Consider the following 22,621-nt stretch of genomic DNA (forward strand, 5'->3'; position numbering starts at 1 on the left):
TACGCACGAGTGCATGCATTTATTTCTTTTTTTTTTTTTTTACTGTGGTCCCTTTTCAACCATTTTAATCACAGTTCATACCATAAATCACAACTTTACAACAAAAGCAAGCACATAAAACATTATTTTGGTAAAAAATAATGTTTTTAAGTGTAGTATGCAATGTCACAAGAAACAACAAAAAGATATTTAAGTTACAGTTAAATTTTTTTGAGTTGAGATTTAACACCATTCAAAATCTTGCAGCTCAAGAGAATATTAAATCATTAAAATAAGTGCTTATGACTTAGATGAGAGAAAACAGAAAAGCCTTCCTCTCGCCAAAAAAAAAAGAAGTCCAGCGTTGACTTGTGCTCTCCATTTGATAGTCAAGTTACAACTTACATCACTGGATAATCAGGTCATAACATCATCACATCAGTAACACATTGTTGTATCAGTTGTCACCTGACCAATCGAGTAAGTCTTTGAGTGTCATTCTTTCTGATTGAGAGGTCAATTCTTTAAATTTGTCATTCACCTTTCATCGCTTTTTCTCTTTCCTGTCATCACGGCCAATCACCTTGCGTATCCAGGAGCTGAAGGCAGAGACTTTGGTGTAGACGCCGGGGGACTGTTGTGTCCGACAGGCATGACCCCAGGACGTGACCCCATAAACCACCCAACCCCCTCCCGGACGCTCACACACCAACGGACCGCCACTGTCACCACGGCAACTGTCCACACGTCTTTCCGATTGGATGCTGCCGGCACAGAGCATGCGGCTTGTGAAGGCACTGTGGAAATGCTGCCGGCAATGACGCCGGGGAAGTAAGGAGAGGGGGGCCTGCTGTAGGGTCTTGGAGTATGAGCGGCCTGAGAAAGAGGCAAAGTGTTAGAGTTTAGAATGAGAGGTGGAAGGTAGGTGGATTGTGTGCGTGAGCATCATATTTGTGTTTTAACCATGATAGCTCTAGTGATGGCAATGTCGGTTGGTAGGGCCATCCCTTTGGTCCTCTAGCATTACCAGCAGGTTGACATTTTTGGTTCTGAGTGAAATGTCTGGACAACTATCGGATGGTTTGCCATGACATTTGGTAGAGACATTTATGGTCCCTAGAGGATGAGTTGTTAAAGCTTTGATCCCGTGACCTTTCGACTTGTGCCATCATCCGATCAAAACATATTTTAACACTTTGGTTTATGACCAAATCCCTGGCCGTGTCACTTCACTGTTGGCCTGTTGGAGGTTGTACACAGAAATGTGCTTCCTCTGATACACATGCTGTTGGCAGTCACTTTGTTCAACAACCAACAAGGAACTTCACCCTGTGGCCAAAATGTCTGCAGAGGTTCAATCTGTGTTCACACACACACACACACACACACACACACACACACACACACACACACACACACACACACACACACACACACACACAGTGTTATCAACTCTCCATGGTAGCTTAGGGTGGTGTGTGTGTGATATTAGAGGGCAGATTGCCAAATGCAAACAGCTGTACAAAGCAGACATCTCGCCATTGCCAGCATCACACACTCTAAATAGCCTGTGTTGTCATCACATTTTGGGTAAACTAATAAAAACAGTCTCTCAACACACACACACACACACACACACACACACACACATGAATTCAACTGAAAACAGACACACAAAACCCCTCAACAGGGAGTACATGTTTTTGTATAAGCGTGTACTGAAAATGTCTGTAGCCCTCTGTGACTAAGTTGCTATGCTTAATGACATCAGCATGTAACTTAAAGATCACTAACAGATGTGTGTCGGTGTACACAGTCAAGTGTATGAACAGATACGGAGCGTGAAGTCAAACAAGTGCAATTACTGGTGGAGGATTCTCTTCTACTATATATGCATTTGCAGTTGACCTTCAAAATGACTAACATATGGTAAGAATACAGTGGTTACAGTATGTGATTGTTTCACTGTCTGTCCAAATGTGCATAGACTTTTACCCCAAATAACTAGTCCCATTGTGATTTTTTTATGGTCCCTCATTAGCTTTCTGTTTTTACGTTACGTTGATTTCCAGTGCGACTTACATACATTTAAAGTTGTGAAGGTCCGAAACCTTAACCTTAACCTTAAATATACAGTGTTGCTTACATCTTAAATACAAGAATGAAATGAAATTATGTCATGTTTTGCACCTCAGGGCCACCGTACCCACCTCCCCTCTACACACAAACACACACCCTCACCCGTATCACCCCAGCCAGTAATATGACAGTTGCTGGCTTGTTTGAGCACTCTCTCTTTCCTCAAGGGCAGACAGGCGGGAAGAACATGACGGCTGAATGACACACACTCTCCCGGCATCTGGCCCACGGCCCCCGGTGACAGACGAACCAAGGCCAGGTCGTAATCGTTGTTATGGGAGTGGTAGCCTGGGTGGAGGACAATCTGATCGACGCCGTACTCTTCTTCGTATTCCTCAGGGACAAGGGAGTGGTAGTCACCCACTCTAACTTTATATTGCTTGGTGCTGTTTCCGTACCTGGAGAGAGGAATAGAGGGATGGATTAAGAGAGGTCATTAGAGAGAGAGAGAGAGAGAGTGTGTGTGTGTGTGTGTGTGTGTGTGTGTGTGTGTGTGTGTGTGTGTGTGTGTGTGTGTGTGCGTGTGTGCGTGTGAGTGCAGTATCCTACTGCTGATACATAAACCATGAGCAATAAAATAACGAGCTCTTGCAAGGGTTACATCAGCAATAGTTAATCTAGAGCTGAAAAAAGTACTGTGTACTGTTACACTGAGCACACAGTCATAAAATCTGGACTAGTTCCCTATGAGTAGTAGAAGAGATTTTTTCCCATATGTTCCAAAGCTTTTCTACAAAGGATTATGTATAGTGTTCGTGTTCCCCCTGAGGCTTATAAATCTTGCATATGCTTAATCAGACAGTCCTAAAAGTTTTGTCCAATTAACTCATCAGATACCTTTTCTCTGCTTTACCTCCTTCTTCACACAACAGTGCTTTTATCAATTCACTATAAACCATGACTAAGAATGGATTGCACATGTCCTGCACTACTTCTTGGCGCTAAACAAATGAAAACTTGGACACAGACTGAGTACAGACAAGAATGATAACAATACATCTGTCATTGTCATTGTGTGTTTATGCTTTATAATGACTCATAGGTTGACATAATGAAGTGTTTTCCACGCTTTCCATTTACTTGTTAGAGATGTTTGGCCTTTTTGAAATGGAGTGGGAGAGGAGGAGAGGTAAGTCAGGGACAAAGATGGGACCAAAGGAGAGGGAGGGAGGGAGGGAAGAGAAGGAAGGCGAGAGGAGTTAAGGAAGGAGACCTTTCGATTGAGCCAAGTCTGTGTGTCCAGTTACAACTGGTAGAGTGTTTCCGGAAAGATCTCCTGACCTGGGAATGCCAAGACGTTCCTGGCAGAGCAAAGACACTGCTGACCAGTTAAATATGTACAGTGCATACCCACCATGAAGGCAACATCTCAGGATTAGAATGGAGTTTGAATGTGACACCTAAGTTACCTTTCACACGTTGTTGTAGTTGCTAAAAGTGGTTACAAATCTGCTGGAGTTGTGTTACTGTTGGCAAGCCCCCAGCTGTACAACTACAAGGTATAAATAGGTTTAACATGTTGACAGCATGTGACTACTGAGCTGAGGTCAATTTTTATGAATCTACTAATCAGTAGTGTAAGGGATAGGGAAACATGATTGTGTTAGTTACATTTGGTAGTGGCACCTTAACATGTCATTATAAAATCATCTATGCTTGTGTGCAAATTAGAACAAGAAGAAGAAGTGAGTACACAAACTTATTGATGCATCTTCTGTGTATTGTTTGTTTGTTGCTGTGTGTGCTGTGGGTGCTCTATCACCCTATTTTGGTTACCATATAAGAAAGGAGACACAGTTAAGTCGGAAGTCCCTATCTTGGTCTGCATGCTCTGGCTTGCATGCAGCAAATTACTTTTCAAAGCTGTCATAGCTAAAACTAACAGCTTGGAGCACATGATATGTGACCTCACACATATGTGATTCGAGAAGTAATTTGTAGTGTCTGACTTTTCTTGTCTGCTTACAATGTTTAGGAAAACAAATGTCCTACGTACAGCTCAAAATACCTTTCATAATTTCTGTCAATGTGTTTAGGTGTGCACCTACGGTATCCTTTGAGCAACATCTATCAGAAATAATTAACTGTTACACTAGAAAAGAGTTGTGCTGTACATGTTGCAGTACAAATTGTGTGCCAATGTGGCTCCAGTCAGCAAAATGTTATTATTGTAGGAATGTCATCAATCTGAACCTGGCAGATGAATTCCACAAGCTATGATGAATTATTAAAACCCATTCAATATAAATAAAAATCAAAGCCTGAGGCAGTAGGTGAGTGAGCACCTAGGTCATTAAGCACATAAACATATAATTAATTTGTTTTGGTAAAGCCTATCATTTATTTACTCCTGCATAAGCAAGCTAAGCCATTCAACCACAAGAGCAATCACTTAAAGACAGGGGTATGTTTGAGGCTAACTAATATGGCTACTATAGTGCCTACTGTGCAGTTTTAAATGACTTACCATTGTTAGTAAAGAGTCAGACTAACATACATTATTTCAATCTGCAATTACACTGGTGGTCAAGTATGGGCACTGTTTACATTAATCAGTCCTATATGTCCTGATTGCTACTTCCCAAGTGTTCCTAATTATAAGTTTCCTGTGTGTCATTTAAAGAAAGAGGAAGTGGCGTACGAGTCAAATCGCAGAGTAGGGGTTCTTGCATTAGGAGTACAACTCTGGCAGTAGAAAGGGCCTGGGAATGGCTGGATAAATGGTACTGGAAAAGATTTAGTGAATGACCACTTCCTCTCTTTAATGTTGAAAAATCTGGATTTATAGTGGCAGAGCTGCTGGGGCCTGTAAAGAGTTCTGGTTTTCCCAAACCCAAATGATGAATACTTGGTAATGCGACCAAAAGATATTATCCTTACAATACAGTCTGACAACCTTACATGTGCTGTACAGATATCAAATGCAGACTCTAGCTCTTCACAAATTTGCTAAGTCTCTCTCTGTTCAATTCATTTTCTTTCCTTTTAATTTTTCTTTCCTTTTAATTTTTCTTTCCGCTGCCTTCTCTGCTGTGTGCATTAGGTGCTTGATTTCAAGTTGGTGGTGCCAGGTGGAGGCCCCCAGACCAGATGAAGTTGAAATGAAGTGACTCTGGCTGTCTCACTGCCACATGCACCACAGCCAAACCACCTCTGATCACTGCTCACATCACTGAGGTCCTCATGCCTCTGTAAGACTTGAATATATTGAATATACTGAAGTAGTAAAGTAGTGCAGTTCAGGTGTAGCTCAAGCTGGAGGGAAATGTATGCATAAGCACACCCACATTTTCAGGAATAAACATAACTTCAAAACTGATATTTTTATATATATATTGATATTGATATTTCCTGGCCCCCATACTACATGCTGTATGAGATTAATTGGCTTTACAAATGTTAACATAGCCTTTCAAACGGTGACACATACATATGTGTGTGAGTAGATGTTGGTGTGTGTGTGTGTGTGTGTGTGTGTGTGTGTGTGTGTGTTTGACCTCTTGAAGCAGTGTGCTGAGGTGAGGACCCAGCAGGTGTCAATGAGAGTCGCTCCACACACCAACCTCCCGTCTCCTCGAGATCCTCGCAAACGAACTGCAGCCTGCCATGGCCAGCCACCCCTACAGATGCACACACACACACACACACACACACACACACACACACACACACACACACACACACACACACACACACACACACACACACACACACACACACACATAAAAACACAAGCAATTATAAAAGTGCAGGTAATCATCATAGCAACATGTATATTCTATGATTTATGTGATTTCTTGGAGGACACATGTTAGCTTACCTAGCAGAATGAGTTTACATGCAGCTATGTAAAGCGTAAACATGCAGGATGTCATCTAAACATGCACACACACAAACACACAAATACATACTCAGTATGAAAAACGTTTTTTGGTTTCACATCTAACCATAAATGTGGCCGCACTCACTCGGTTGCATTCAAATATGCATAAATGTTGCTTTTCTCTCTGCTTATCCAAACCTCTTTCTGTCTCTCTCTCTATATCTTTCTCACACACAACACAAACACACACAGAGCAAGACAGAGAAAGTCATAACCACAGGATTTTTTGTTTAATTCCAGTGAGTTTCTTTCGTGTTTGCCAATGCATGCTTGTGTCTCTTCAATGTATATCAGTCCCTCCAGGATTTCGCGACGTCTCGATCGCGCCAATTCACGCGAATTCAACCAATCACCGCGAATTTGGTGCGACTCTCAATTTTGACCAATCACCGCAACTTTTCTGCACATTTGACCAATAACCTGAAGTTTCCCGCGACTTCAACCAACCACAGCAGTCCCACGTGCACTCTGAGAGCCAATGACCAATCGGGAGTGAGAATGGGTTGATCATTTCCTTGTTTTTGATATGAAGACGAGACGTGTGTGTGACTCATTTACCAACAAAACGTACAGCAAAAGACCGTGCAAAACATTTCAGACCGTCCTGCCAACCTGTATACATTTTAACATCAATGTAGACTTTAACAATTTAAAAGTCGCTGAAGTTGTTGCCGTTTCCATCCTGGCTGTCGGCTCTCTGCAGCGGGTGGGGCTACTGCTCCGTACACCCCGCGACTGACGCTTGCACACACACAAACACACACACACAGACACACACACAAACAACACACACACACATACATGCACACAAACAACACACACATGGTGGATGCAGGAGAAAAAGGAGATGACACGATGACCTAAATTGAGGACAGCTACGCTCGTTATTGTAAGTGCAATGATAAGTTAAAGTCAGTACTTTATCAAACCGTATGAATGTGTGTCCCAGGCCAGGATAGGAAAATAACTAACAAGCCACTGACAGGTATGTTCAAATTTGATTCATTCAATAAATTATTATTTTTTGTTTTAAATCCACCAGCCATTTTCATATTATACCAACATTTGCAGCATCCTGAGCCTTTTTGGTAAGGTTACTAGGAAATCTCAACCCAGAGTAATTTTATTCTCCCTAAAACAAGTTTCCTTTTTATTTTGAAAGAACTATACAACAAAAACTTTTTTGCAACTTTCACTGTCTCCCGCTACTTCATTGCAACAAACATACAAAAGACATCGCAACATTTATCGCAATTTTTTTACAAAAGCTCCCGCGAAATCAGGCATTTTGGGCCGCAACAATCTCAAAAAAAGGCCGCGAAATCCTGGAGGGACTGGTAAATCGTTGTAAGTGACAAACTCACAGTTAATGCTGACATTCTTACTCATTTGCGTCCACTTATAGTTTGTGTTTGGAGGAATTACACACAGTTGACATTTCTTTGCCTGTAGATTCAGATCAGCTGTTTTCCATCTAAGACTTATTGTCTTGAAAATGTGTCCAATATTTTTTATTCCATATGTCTCTGGCAGGAGCTCTTTGTGCTATCATTATCCCCTCCTGTCCCTTCCAGCTTACCTCAGAGAGTTTTCTCCTCCTATGATTCGCCGCTGGCGGGTGTGTATGAGCCGCAAACCACAAATTGAGTTGACAGGATCTGACAGAGACAAAAGAGGAACCATGGGAGTGTATATGTGAGGGTGTGTGGGAGGGTGATGATTGTTAAACCATACATTTTGGCTCAGATGTTGCTCATATTAAATATTTAGACTGATTGAAATAACAATAATGTTTTAAATCCATCTTTCACTACTACACATGAACCTGAAATAAATTAAATTAAATAAATGAGAGATCATTTTTCGTAGTCTGTGTGTACGTGAAGGTTAAAATCTACAAACAGAAGATGTAATTCATCATACTGAAGAGACAAAGGAACCTCCTGCACTGGTTTGACTTGGAGAAGAATGTGCCCTTGCGAAATGGAAGGAATAGCATATGTGCAGGTATCGAAAAGCATTGTGTGAGTCTGCCCTGATGTTTGACAGACAGGGTGAAGCAATAACATTGCTCTTTCCCTTTTACCATCTGGATACACACACACACACACACACACACACACACACACACACACACACACACACACCACGCCCTGCCTGCTTTCCTCTCAGAATCATACCTCCTGACTTTTCTTTAGTCATTTGTTTCTTATTAGTTTTTCTGTGTATATGACATAATGGAAATGTTTGCTAAACGCACTATAGTCTCACACATGCTCAATGCACACTCAGATGCTCCAAATAAATCACAAGAGCTCCATATTATTTTAAATAAAAACCTGACCTGACTGACCTTTGACCTCTTTGTAGCTGGTTTGCGATTCACCATAGTCACAGATGACCCCAGCGTCCTCACTATGACGACAGTTGTGAGTGCCAAGTATCTGTTTGATGCAGTCTGCTAACAAACGCTCCTCGCCGCCGCACTTAACATTGTCCACGTGTATGGGCCCTGTCCCCTCCCCGAAGTACGCCATCACACGGGCCTTTGCAACCCCACTGTAGTGGGATTGACACAGAACACAGACACTTCATTGGGATTGCCTTATAAATTGTATTAAACTCAAAAACTGCCAAAAAGGTAGTTCATATTGAGGCTGGAGATAAAAAAAAGTAATTCTTACAAAAACAATATATATATATATATGTATATATATATATATATATATATATATATATATATATATATATATATATCAAAAAGGCAGGACAGCAACAAATTCAAGAGCCACAAAATTGAATTTACTAAACAGAAATAACATAAAACATAAAAGATCAGTTTAGAAAAGAGGGAATAAAAGTCAATCTTGAGAAGCTTTTTAAAAAGAGTCAGTTGAATTGGATGATCTACTGTTGTAGTAAGAGGTCAAATATTCCAAATGCTTGGTCTCCCTTCATTTTAAGCTGAGCTCTTGGAACAGCAATTAAAATACTGTATGTACTGGAGCTTCATCTAAAGCTTGATAGGTAATAACTAAAATCGTATTTTAAAGTCTAAACTCCACTGGCGGGCAATGAAAAGAGGCCAATACTTAAGTAATGTGTTCCCTACACTTTGTTTTTGTTAGAAGACAAGCTGCAGCATTTTGAACCATTTCCAGATGAGCTCCTGTCAGAATTTGAAATGTAGAAATGTCTGTTTTTTTGTAATAGTCTGATGAGATTTTGAAAGTGTAGAATGTGTAGGACATATTTAATTAAAAATATACCTTCTTTGATTTAGTGATAAAAACTCTGTTATGTATTTTTTTCTTCTTCTAATTCTATGTATCTTTTCGAAATTACCTTTAAACATTCAAGAGTTGAATGCGTGGTTGCCACATCTTTTTGGCTGTATGTGTGTGTATAAGCATGCAGAAGGTGATGACATGTTAGTATAGATGTTATTGTTTGACATTCTTTGGCTGTGACGCAAACCAGGTCAAACCACTTTTACAATCTGATAACAGTATCTGTATTACTTTCTCACCTCTGACTTTAATAAGCAAACAGCTAACACACAGAGGCCTGTAGGTTGTGCCTGCGTATGTGTGCCTGTATAGGCTGTAACTGTTATTTTAATTAAGATTGATAGATAACTGACTGAGAGGATCTCATGTTGCGTCCCTGGGGTTTGATGGGTGGCAGGTCTTCTATCCCCACTCATCCAAAGGGAATCTCATGTCTCTTAGTGAGACATGTAGCATTGTGCCTGTGTCTCCAATAGCTCCCTGAGCATGCAAAGGGTGAACCTCCAAGTCACTTGGAACTAAAACTGACATCAAGCCTGCTTGGTGTGTTTCTTTGGAAACACACAGTGACACAACGTCAGTCAAAAATGCAACACAATCTGCTTTGGATACTACATGCTCAACTTAAAAAGGAACGCTAATAGTTTTGTCAGACATCATTTTTAATATACTGCCCATGTACCTTGTACTATCCTTAAAATGTGGATAACCATAATAATGATTCCCCTTTTTGCTAGGAACCCCCTGGAACTCCCTCAACTCGACCACTAGCAAATTAAGATGTTGCCCAAATATGTTTTCAAGTATTATGCCTGCAAACCTTTTTTGTTTGTTGTCCAGTTTCATGTAGATTCTTATTTAAGGTGACTCTGGGTCATACTGTTTTTTTATAAAAGTTGTGTGAAAGTGTATGTATGTGTGTGTGTGTGTGTGTGTGTGTGTGTGTGTGTGTGTGTGTGTGTGTGTGTGTGTGTGTGTGTGTGTGTCTCTGTCTGTCTGTCTGTGTATGTATGAATATGCGTATTTTGTTTTATCACTCCCTGAGCAACCTCTAACCCTTGGGGACCTGCTGTGTATGTAATGACCTTTCACCACACCCTGTGAGAGACAGAATGATGATTCTAACATGGCTTTTACACTCCTCCAACATGCTTCCTCTCTCTCTCTCTCTCTCTCTCTCTCTCTCTCTCACTTATGCACTCCAGATGTGGCTTTCATCTACACCCACACGTGTCACAGAAAATTGGGTGTCTCATGCTGAGCAGTGATGAGAGAGAAAATGAAGACAGTTTGTTACGGTACAGTTTTCCCTTGCCATCCCATTGCCATTGTTTTGGAAAACAGGACAGTGTCTCAGAGGGAAGGGATAATGGGACACAGAGAGGATGAGATGAGGTAGTTTGCTTCGCCTCAACATATCTGTCACTGTGAATGTGTCATATGCATAATTGGCCTGCTCTTTAATTGGATGTTTATCTTGGCTCTGCAAAAGGGCACAGCTAAAACACCTAAAAAAAAGCAGCTGGCAGCACAGCAGAGGCTCATAAGAAGTACTTGAAAAACTTTAGTGCACAATTTGTAAAGATTGATTAATGAAATATAGTCATCTTAAATGATTAAAAGCATAGTGTAGTTTTTCCATTGTCGGTTAGCTTGAAACTCGAGACGTGCGTGATGAAGTGCAAACTGAAAACAGAGAAGGGTTGAGAGATGGAGAGATGGAAGACAGACAGAGAAAGTGGGAGCACGCAGATGCCAAGTCTTGGAAGTAATGATTGATTTTGCAAACTGAGTAGGCAGTCTGGATTCACTTATGTAAGTTTATAGAGTGATCACACTGCAATGCCACAGCTCAAAACAGAGCCTTTCTACAACATGTTACCTCTATTCCAACATCCTGACTATGACTGAAAAGGAAATGATCGGCAGAAATTGTCAACTAAGTTAATTAACTTTTCATCATTTCAGTTTTGAAGCAAAAACGCCCAAAATTTACCACTTTCTCAAAAGTGAATATTTGCAGGTTGTCTTAGCCTTTTATTCTAGTAAACTGAATATCTTAGCATTTTCTTAACCACAAAATTAATCGAGAGACTTTTCAATAGTTAATCAATAATGAAAATAATCATTAGTTGCAGCTGTAAAATGCACCCATCTCTCCAAACTTCATAGGCAATCTTCCCTCCTCCCAATTGAACCTGAAAGTGCTATGTGGAATTAGCCACTTCCAACAGCTTTGTCTGCCCTTATGGCAAGCAAAACATTCTTGTTGCTCATGCTCCATGCGAATCATTGTGCTTGTTCTAGTTTTTATCATGTTACCCAGAAACACATGGCTATCAATGAGGCTACTCCAACACACATGTACATACATACGTACCTGTAGCCCAGCTGTCGGCACACCACCTCAGCGTCACGATCAGTCCATCCATCATCACACACGGTCCCCCATTGTCCAGCCAGATAGAGCTCCACCCGGCCTTCCCTAGGGCTCTCTCCTCCCACAAGCCTTATTGGCACACCTGAAGAACACACATACACATAGACACAATTTAGAACAACTACACAGACTCACCCTGCTGGCACAGATTTATTTATGTTCTCTGAAGTTGCCCAAGTTTAGAAATACTCAAAGGCACTACACACACATTCTCTAACATCCTCATCCTCCGGGCTAGCATGTCTTCTAAATGGGGCATGTGCGCTCATGTTCCCTACAAAGGAAAAAGCTTGAACACCTGTCTGTTTTCATGCACATAACCACTTGTGTGTCCAGAAGGGGAAGTTGGTAGACTCCTGTCGTGATGAAAGGATCATTTATTTTCATTGCCTCTCTCTGTTTTCACATGCTCCCTCTCTTGTTCTTTCTCCCTCAAATGGTATTCACCTATACTGTTAATCAAATCAGTCTGGGTTTTAGTTTAAACCATCCATCATCATTTGCCTGCACACAGACACACGCACACACACGCACCCTAATCTCATTTAAGTGAATGCCAATGTCTTTTCCATGTGTGGACAGTTTCAGGATCAGTTTACACTCTTGCCAAGTGTGAGGTTTTTTATGCTATGAAATATAAAGTCGGTTGTTGCGTTTTGTAGCTGAAACATTGTATACAGTAACACAATCATTCTGTAAATAGCAAATACTAGAACAACTTTGTTAGTGGTCAGTTTAGCCTGGAATCTCTGTGACTGTATTAAGTTGAACATTGTGTTTGTGGAATAAGGCATGGATACCCGACCCGAGCCCGTCGGGCCGGGTTCGGACAGATATTTAGAAATTATGGTCGGGTTCGGTCACATCAGAGTGATAATACATTTGTTGTAAAATGGTGCTGCAGCTCCTTTAAGAGAGCTCATGTGTCTGTGTGTTTAAGTGAAAGAGAAAGAGGAGCAGATGTGTAAATGCGACCTTGTTGCCCCGTGAGCGGTGATGCGCTCATCTGTTGACATTTCCGAATGCCTACAGTTGCTTAATAAAAGCTTTCCACACAAACAAACGTATGCATACATGTGTCATTTGTATGAGGAAAAAAATTGATTTTAACTGTGTCAGGCTCGGGTCGGGCTCGGACATAAATCTCTTGATGCCTGTCGGGCTCGGGCCGAACTCGGACGCGGTTCGGACAGAAAAATTCGGCCCAATCCGTACTCTAGTGTGGAACATAAGAATTGTAGGATGGGGAGATTTAGATAGGGAGAGTTAATTCTGGGAATGTTTACTTCTTTGTTGGTGTTGGGTATTTAGAAAATGCTTAGTTTTGTCACACACACACACACACACACACACACACACACACACACACACACACACTCTGTAACCATCGGTGAAACACTCAATTCCAAATCCTAATTAGCTTGTGGCTAAATTAATTTAATCAGTGATATAATCAATTGTATGGCAGTGAGGTATGAGGCCATACAGGGTAAATACATATTGTATTCTTTGGGGAAAGCTAAATATGCATTTGCTGTGAAAAACACAACCAGTACATAGTCAAACAGCTGCTTTATTGTCCTATATATGTATTATTTTTAACAGCACTATATTTTTATCTTTATCACACAGATAAAAACACACACACACATTGCTGCTCTGATACAACACTAATGTGATGATCTCTCAAAACAGAGTGAGAGAGAGAGAGAGACAGAGAGAGAGAGAGAGAGAGAGAGAGAGAGAGAGAGAGAGAGAGAGAGAGAGAGAGAGAGAGAGAGAGAGTGTAAGAGTTCAAAGCACAGCCTGGCTTATCTGCTTTTTCTCCTTTTCCAAAAACAACATAACAACTTAAACCAATCTGCCTGTGGCATGTTGAGTGGGAAAGAGGGATTTGTGTACACACATAAACACACACACACACACACACACAAATGCACACAAACAAGCACACACACACACACACACACACACACACACACACACACACAAATGCTATGAAGTAATGACACAATTCTTTAGTGGGCGTTTGTGAGGTGAGAGTGTCCCTCAGGCTCTTGCCAAAATATCTTAAGCTACCTAAACTCAACTTATCATCACTGAGAGGACATTAAAAAAAACATCCGCATGCATCCTTTCTGTGACATTCACCAGACTTATCTGTTACATTCAACATCATGACAGATGGCAGAGAATGAAACGGTTGTATTAGGTGAAATCTGAGCCACTGCTGGTTCCATCCAGCACTATGCTTACACATCTTTATTGGTGTCCAGAGGCTATAGAAATAGGCTTGATTAATGGTGCTACCATCCAACCCTTCCACCCTCTTTTAGCAAGTAGAAACACTACTGAACCCTTCTGTCTCTTCTTATAAAGAGGTAAGAAGGGCAGTGTTATGTGTGTCTGGTGCCTGATAGTTATGATTTTGCAGTTAGGAACAGTGAGGAATAGTGGCACGAGGGAGACTTACTTTAGGGAAAGGTTTGCAGTAAATCCATTTAATCATGACGACTTTACAAGCGGCCCAGTTATTAAGCCAGGACAAGCCAACTAACAGCTGTGCCTATTAGAGTTAGCATGACTTACATCATCCTCTATCTGTCTCTTGGAAAGTGTTGGCTTTTCTCTTATCAGTCGGATGAGATCAAATTGAATGCAGGTTGAGTTTGGCAGAGATCGTAAAGACATCAGCTTGCAATTCCATTAACAGGTATTATGAAGTGACAGGAAATTACATAGAGGCTTTTATCCTTAGGTTTCCTGTTTTTCAAAGTCTATACGTATGTGTGCTCTTAATGCAAGCTTCTACAGTCCTTGTCTTAAGCTAACATTATTATGTTTAATAATCTTAATATATCATATTTTTTATTAATTTGATCCAGTCTTATTATTACAAAAATGTATAGTTGTTTATAGATCAAAGGGAATAAAAATATATAAGAACAATCAGCAAATAAAGTACAGGAGTCATTTCAGTAAAAGTCCTTCTAGAATAATGTCTTGTTTTTGTTATTTTAAACAAGATTTTTAAAAACTTGCTAGCCTGATCTCATCCAGCTATCATTCCAGAGTTGAGGGGCCCAGATGGCAAACACTGATAGATTTTAGTCTGCACCTAGGAGTCACTAAAAGGGAACAACCAGAGGATCTCAGGCAGAACTCAGCTAATAGGGGGGTAAAAGGTCAGCAGTCAGGAGCTTACCCCATATGAGCTATAAAAGTGATTAGAATACACATTCAAGTCAACCCTAAAATGCACAGGTAACCAGTGTAGATATAATATGCACAGTATTATAATTATATTATACAGTATATAATAATATATGATATTAGAAAACAGTAAACCAAGATGAGAGAAGATTCTACCTCTGGACCTATGATGATGAGTTCTGATTTATTGGAATGAACTAAAATAAGTTTTCAGAGGTTGCTACAATCATAAGAGAAATAGATCTAGTTAAAAGTCTGCTTCTAACAGACACTTTTATCTTTCAGTTATGAGGCATATGAATGGAAAATACAACAGGATGAGGACTAAAGCCTGCGGCTCCCCTTAATTCAAAGGGGATGGATGATTTGTATTCAACAATGGCAACACAAAAGAGCGATAAGAGTGTAACCAATCTAAACCAATACCACCCACTCATTGTTTAAGATGTCAAAAAATCAAATGATCAACAAAATGAAAAGCCTTAACATTGACTAAAATAAGCAAAAGAGAATATTACAAACGATCATTAAGGGTGTTGCGAGTGGAGTTTCCGTCTTGATCAACTCTAAAACCGCAATGGGATTTTTGAGAAAGACCATTACCATTTATGAAGGCAAATACCTGCGTCACAACCGATTTTCTTTAAACACTGGCCAGAAATGTTTAGAGATTGCCCACTTGTGTGCTTGCTAACTTGCAAACTTTCCACATCTAACCTCGAGCACAACCCACACAGACATTACGTTTCCATGTGTGTTGTTATAACAAACTTCAATCAAGCTTCAAGTAGCACTGCTCTTTGTTTTTCAAAGTCTAAAAACAGTGACAATCTACATATGCACATAATATAAATAATATCAGTATCTAACCACATACATACCCAACATTTTACAGGTTACATTGAGCCTCTCTCGCCCATTAATGGTTTCTATGCTATCTGCATCCTTCTGAAGTCTTACGGCAAGATAATATTCTGTCTTACTCGTTGGAAGACTTTCTCCATTGCGATCAGCGCTGCATGCAATGTTCACATCTTCATGGTGTGTGCAGTCATGGCGGAGCCACTCCTTCCTGTTGCACAGCAATAGGCTAGGCTCTTTCCCTGTGCAGCTCACATCATCCAAAAGAATGGGACCTGACCCCACCCCGAAGCGTGGGACTGAGGTGATGTCTAGTCCTTCAGAAAGGAGAGTCTCACCTAATCTACAAGGTAGACATGTACACACACAAACACACATTTTTACTTCTTAATAAGTACCAAGAGTGCATGTGTATGTGCCTGTCTGGAGTATATACTTCACATTACCTGTAACCAAGTTCTCGGCACACAACTTGTGTGTTAGAGTCTGTCCAGCCGTCATCACACACTGTCCCCCACTGACCACGGTAAAATACTTCTAAACGTCCCTCATAGCTACTGGTGCCCCCTACCAACCTAACAGAGCCATCTGGAGAGGAAGAGAAAGACCGAGAGTTAGGCAATGTCCTCGCTAAGGACGATACATTTTCATAACCTTGAATCCTCATTAAAACAGTTTTCTGAATAAATACATAAATAAATTACAAATAGATATTTTTTATGGCTTTGTACGTTTTAAGTTATTGTTTTTGATCACAATATAGAAACATTTTTTTTCAATTTATTATTCCGACAAAACAGTAATGATAAAACAGCACTGGGAGATGCTGTTCGGAGCCAATGTCTGTAGCCAGAATTTAGTCCTTAAGATTTCACACTTTGGTCACCTGGAAACCCGCCAGACTCTTATTCCTCTCCTTGTGTGTGGTAAAACCACACATAACCTTTCCCACATTGTTTGCTCAGGCTGAGCAATAGTCAACCTCCATATTTCTGGGCCTGGCCACCATTAACTCTCCTAAAATACAGTACCTCGCTGGTACCAGGAGCGAGCTCATGTGGGAAAGAGATGTTTTCACATTTTAAAGAGAACATTTTGACTTGTCATAGCAATAAAAGCATGGGTGTAACTAATAACATTAATGATTGCTCTATTCAATGTAGGCCTTCCAGTTACCCAGCACACACAATACCACAGTCATGTGCAAATCCTTCGCCACGATAAGGTGGTAATTCCAGGAAGGGCTTCCATATCTTTATATGTAAACTATGTTTGCATTAAACTTGCATATATTTATGAATATCATAGATTGCTAATGCTGAGTCAGGTGTTGTTCTACCTGTAAGAGGGTTGCAGGACACTCCTGCATCCTCAGAGTGCAGACAGTTGTGTTCCCCCCAGGCACTTTTTGGACACTGCTCCAGAGTGAGCTCATTGCCTGTGCAACGCACCTCATCCAGCCAGACACGATCTGAACCCTTGCCAAAATGTGCCTGGCCCCATGCCTTCGCCACACCGCTGCAAAGAAAAGACAGGGTACAGAAGAATAGAAGGTTTGGTTTGCAGTAATACTGATACAATTAAAAACAGATGTACAGACGGGCTCTGTTTGACTTACAAACTATGTGGTATAGGATGCAGTATTTGTTTAATCTGGAAATTGAATCAAATAAACCTACTGTATTTCAAATAGATTTTTGAGAAATTGCCACGCATATCCGTGCAAACATAAATATTGCAACACCAACACCACAGTGGCATACACAAAAAATGCACACACGGACATTTGCAGAGAGTGCAGCGTTGCTAAATATGCATATCTCTGTGGTCCTAGAATTCATGCAGGAACAATGAGCCTGATTCATTATCTGACCCCCAGATGTTCTTTACTGCTCGCTTCTCTCTCTGTGTGTCCGAATGGAAAGAATACTTCTCATACTTTTGGAAATAAAGAGAGACAGACAGGACACCCACAGTTACTCATCTAAGCTTCTAAACGTCTCTACATCTACATCTAAACGTTTTCCTCTTACTCTCATACTCACAATTTATTTCCTTTATGCTAATTACCAGTTGGAATACATGTGAATATTAACATTAATATGTGTGTGTGTGTGTGTGTGTGTGTGTGTGTGTGTGTGTGTGTGTGTGTGTGTGTGTGTGTGTGTGTGTGTGTGTGTGCCCTATCACCTCAGCCCCAGTTGTCGACACACCACCTCTGCATCACTGTCGTCCCATTGGTCGTCACATATGGAACCCCACTGCCCTGCATGGAAGACCTCCACTGTGCCCTCTGACCCTGATCGACCCCCCACCAGCCGTATAGGGAGTGTCACTACTGCTGAAACGAACACAAGCATGAATGCACACATTTTCACAGTCTACTTATGCAGGCTGACACAAAATGCAGGGACTTTTTTTAAATATTACATTTATTTAGCTGATGCTTTTATCCAAAGCGACTTAATATATGCGAATAAGTGCATTCTACAATTTTGGTACAACCCCAAAAAGTGCAAGAATCATGCAAATACATCAACTTCATCAAGTATGCTGATCTACTGCAAGTGCTACATTTAGAGAACAGGATAATAGGAGATTTTTTTGTTTATTTAAAGTTTATTTTCAGGACAGTTCTAAAACTGAGTAGGGATTGTAGAATTTTTGAAGGTTTGTTGAGCTATCAGATCGTATTAAATATTCATCCAAACCTCTATCCATTCATCACAGACCTATAATTCCCCATGAAGAGGGCCTACCATGCTGCTGTGTGCATGTGATGGCTGCAGCCAGAGAACATTCCCCTCCATTCCAAGCAGTCTTAGGACACAGGAGCAGGTCTGGCTCCTCTCCCTGGCAATGGACCGCCCTCCAATGGAGCTTGGCCATGCTTGGACGAAACAGGGGAACTGCACGTGCATGACCTGAGATCCTGAAATGGGATCAATAAGCAAACAAGTTATTTTTACTAATACAAGACATTTGAACATTTTTCAAGAAAAATTCAATTAGAGTTGCTTGGCTCTTCTTTTTTCAAATCACCTGAAATGAATCCTGCAGCCAGGCGGCCAATCTCAGAGGAAAAAGTACAGCAGCCGCCTGGTAGCAGTAACATTGAGCCATTTGTATGTTCATGATCTGCCATTCCAGGGTCAATGCGGTCAGCAGTTTCACACCCAACAGCTTCAATAACTGGCGACGTGAAAGTCATCAACAACAATACCGGCTGACATATGGCTGACATTTGCCCTCTTTCCTTTCCGCTGTGGACTTTCATTGACTGACTCCTGTGTGAATATGCAGACACAGGCATGTGTTCATGTCAGCATGCGTGCCAGCGCTGGTGTTAGTGTTAACACGTGTAGTAAGTGCACAGAATGCCTCTGTTCCCCAGGGAAATAATACACTTTCTCAACTATCTACACCCCAGCTTATGAACACTGTCGATATGCATGATCTGTCTACAGGCTCCCTCGAGACCCAGCAGATCTGTGGCTCTTCTAGCATGAAAGCATCTTAAAATGCAAGACCAGAAGACAGTCGAAAAAGAAAGAGAGAGGTGGTAACAAGGTAAATAGCTGAGCACTGAAGGTATTTAAATACCTCTGGGGAATGGGGGGGTTGGAATGCAAGGTTCACACAAGAAAAGTACAAAGACTGTGAAGAGAGTGCATGAGTATGTCTGATATCTTGTGAAATTCTCTAACATTCCCACTAAATTTCCATCTCACTCTTACCATATGTCAGACCTCTGTAGCTTTACATTACACATGGTTATTGTACTTGCATCTGTGTCTGAATACGTATATAAGAGGGGAGGCAGACGGAGAGCGGAAAATAGTGCATGCCTGAGCGCATGTGTGTGCATGTGTGCTCTCTCTCACCCCTTGCCCAGCTGTCTGCAAACCACTGCAGCGTCTTCGTCCCCCCAGTCATCGCTACACACGGACCCCCACACTCCTCCCAGATAGACTTCCACCCTGCCATCTAGCTTGGAGCGACCTCCTTGCAGACGTACAGAGCCTGGGTTGGAAAGAGGGTTGGAGAACAGTGGATGTGTAGTAATCCAGCACATACAAAATATAAAAGATATACAATATATAAAATGGATAAAAGATGACACAAAAAAGATACACACCAAGTCACACCATATTAAAATATATAAGTAGGGTGTTAAGAAAAACAGAAAGAGAGTAAAGGGAAAAGGATGAAAGACAGGGAAAAAAATAAAAGGGGCAGAAGTGGGTGCAAAGCGAAAAAAGAGAAACTGCTCAATCCAAGTTGAAAAAAAAGAGAAAGGGGGAGCAGGTTGTATTTGATTTTGTAAAGATGGCAGGAAAGCACATATAGAGGCGTACAACTGTCTTATAAATGATCCAATGAATCTGTCAGCATCAAAACAGCTGCATGTAGAAGGTCTCATTGCACTTCAGTTCCTGACATCCATTGACATAATGTTTTATGTGTGTGTTGTGTTGTCACATTACAACTAGACTGTAAAAAGAAAACGATAAAGATAAAAATATAGTGCTGTTAAAAATAATACATATATAGGACAATAAAGCAGCTGTTTGACTATGTACTGGTTGTGTTTTTCACAGCAAATGCATATTAAGCTTTCCCCAAAGAATACAATATGTATTTACCCTGTATGGCCTCATACCTCACTGCCATACAATTGATTATATCACTGATTAAATTAATTTAGCCACAAGCTAATTAGGATTTGGAATTGAGTGTTTCACCGATGGTTACAGAGTGTGTGTGTGTGTGTGTGTGTGTGTGTGTGTGTGTGTGTGTGTGTGTGTGTGTGTGTGTGTGTGTGTGTGTGTCTGTGTGTGTGTGTGGGTGTGGGTGCATGCTGTTTATTGTTGGAGTAACCTGATTGTGTTGTGTGTATCACTTGGTATATTTGGGTTATTATGGCAACAAAGATTGTAAGAGTGCATGTTCACGTGCACACACACACACACACACACACACACACACACACACACGTGAACGTCTGCCTCTTACTGCCATCAGCATTTCTTAAGTTTTGTTTTGTTTTGTCTTTTTCAAAAAAAAAAAAAATAGAATGAACAGAATGTGGCCACCCCTTCAAAAGGTGTGTAATTGTCCAAACATCTTTAATAACAGGACCAATGTATGTCAATTCCATGTATCAATTACAAGAAAATCATTTACCCATGCTGTGCCTACACACTACAAGACTGAAAATACCACATATGCTGCTTGTGCCAGATGGAAATCTCACACTATTCCTTTCACCACTCTCTCTTACCTCTACCTTTCATCAATCCAGAGATGTATAGCCCACTTTGCCTTTACTTTTGATTTTAGCAACACTTAGTAGTCCAAGCCTGTATACTTGATAGGTGTTAGGTGATAATATGGTGTTCCACATGTCAAACTATTTTAATGTGACAAGAGTGATTTTATTGAGCCTACTCACTTTACTCTCTGAGTAGGCCTATATGGCGTGTAGCGTACAACACACCATAAGCAAATACCTGTGCACTCATTACAACACAAATGTGCTTAGACTTGCCATCTGCATACACTGTACTCACACCTGGGACACGGAAGGTGTGTCCTGTCTAATTACTTCAGCATGGGCTTCCTGAGTTGAACACAATGGAGCTAGAAAATTGTTAACACAGTTTCACACCAACTTAAAAACCTAAGTTACAGGGATATATTACACATTTACAATTATGAATCCCAACGAAATCCTATAATGCTGTGTGTCTATTAGGTCTGCGTGTTTACCTTGTTTACAGTCGCAGTACCCCCAGTCCACTCTGCCTTTGTGGTTCCTGAAAAAGCACCAGGGTCGGATCCTGCCGTCCGGGTTGCGACAGTGATTGTGTTCTCCTATTCCTTTTCCCGGGTAGCGCTCCTTGAAGCCGGCCACTTCGGTCCAGTTCATGCACCGGGTGCCGGACTCAGTGACGTCTATAGCTCCTCGGTAGAAACCGTCTTTCCCACGGCTCTGGACGCAGTCAGTAAACGGCAGGATGAATGAAGGGACGCTGCTGGAATAACAGAAGCCGCTATCCGCAGCCAAAAGCGCGGCTGTTAGAGCAAGCAATGCCAAATTCATGTTAGGTCTCTGGTTGTAGGCAGCGAAGACCATCAGTAGCTTCTATCATCAGCAGAGGAGACGATTTTCAGTCAGCCTCATCGCCCTGCCGTGGGACGAGAGTGAGAACCTGGAAAGGAGAAACGACGCGGATCAATGAAACTCCTATTTGCTTGTGCTAATGGACAGGCAGCCCCCAACGAAAATGTAATAACATACAGGCTATAGGCCATATTTGCAGTACATTCCTTCCATATTGCGATTTAACACCATTTAATTATATGTGGAAATTGTATACCATTCAATAGGCCTATATGGTAGGCTATTAATCAAAGGTCAAATTTACAGGGAGTAAAGGGGAACCCATCCTGTATAATAGGCTAATAACTTTAGGCCTAAATAATGTATAGGCTAATCCCAAGTAATCCACATAGGGCTCCCAAAACGTTAAGAAATGGCTTTTTGTTGAGACAACATTCATGACCAAATGCTTATTTGATTGCTTGGGTTTACTGAAAAGCAAGTTTTATTAAGGCGTATGCTTTCTGAACTTTGTTGCATTGTCATTTTAAGAAATGTCCTCTAACACTAACCTTCACTATATTTAACCTATCTTATCATAGTCTACTTTATCTAACGCAAGTCACATAGATCATACAGCCAAAGATGAACATGATAGAGCATCTTTGATGACATGCAGACTGAAATGGACTTAATAGCGCCTCTAGTGT

The 22,621-nt window shown here is 41.0% G+C and overlaps 1 protein-coding gene across 5 annotated transcripts in view; it reads right to left on the reverse strand.

The window, feature by feature from the left end:
• prss12 (serine protease 12) overlaps positions 1-22,621 on the reverse strand; it is a 23,892-nt gene continuing 1,271 nt past the window's right edge. For 2 of the 5 annotated variants that reach the window (XM_078260797.1, XM_078260790.1), the window contains exons 2-14: positions 21,578-22,020; positions 19,690-19,828; positions 18,538-18,737; positions 17,996-18,143; positions 17,145-17,323; positions 16,252-16,393; positions 15,928-16,148; positions 11,672-11,813; positions 8,355-8,560; positions 7,581-7,659; positions 5,616-5,738; positions 2,221-2,516; positions 1-855 (exon numbers count right to left, since the gene is read on the reverse strand). In XM_078260797.1, coding sequence (XP_078116923.1) covers positions 524-855; positions 2,221-2,516; positions 5,616-5,738; positions 7,581-7,659; positions 8,355-8,560; positions 11,672-11,813; positions 15,928-16,148; positions 16,252-16,393; positions 17,145-17,323; positions 17,996-18,143; positions 18,538-18,737; positions 19,690-19,828; positions 21,578-21,944 — 2,574 coding nt within the window. In that variant the 5' untranslated portion in view covers positions 21,945-22,020 and the 3' untranslated portion in view covers positions 1-523. The other 3 variants (XM_078260806.1, XM_078260814.1, XM_078260821.1) reach the window with 3 other exon arrangements.

The sequence above is a fragment of the Sander vitreus genome, chromosome 2 (assembly GCF_031162955.1).
Source record: "Sander vitreus isolate 19-12246 chromosome 2, sanVit1, whole genome shotgun sequence".
NCBI lineage: Eukaryota > Metazoa > Chordata > Actinopteri > Perciformes > Percidae > Sander > Sander vitreus.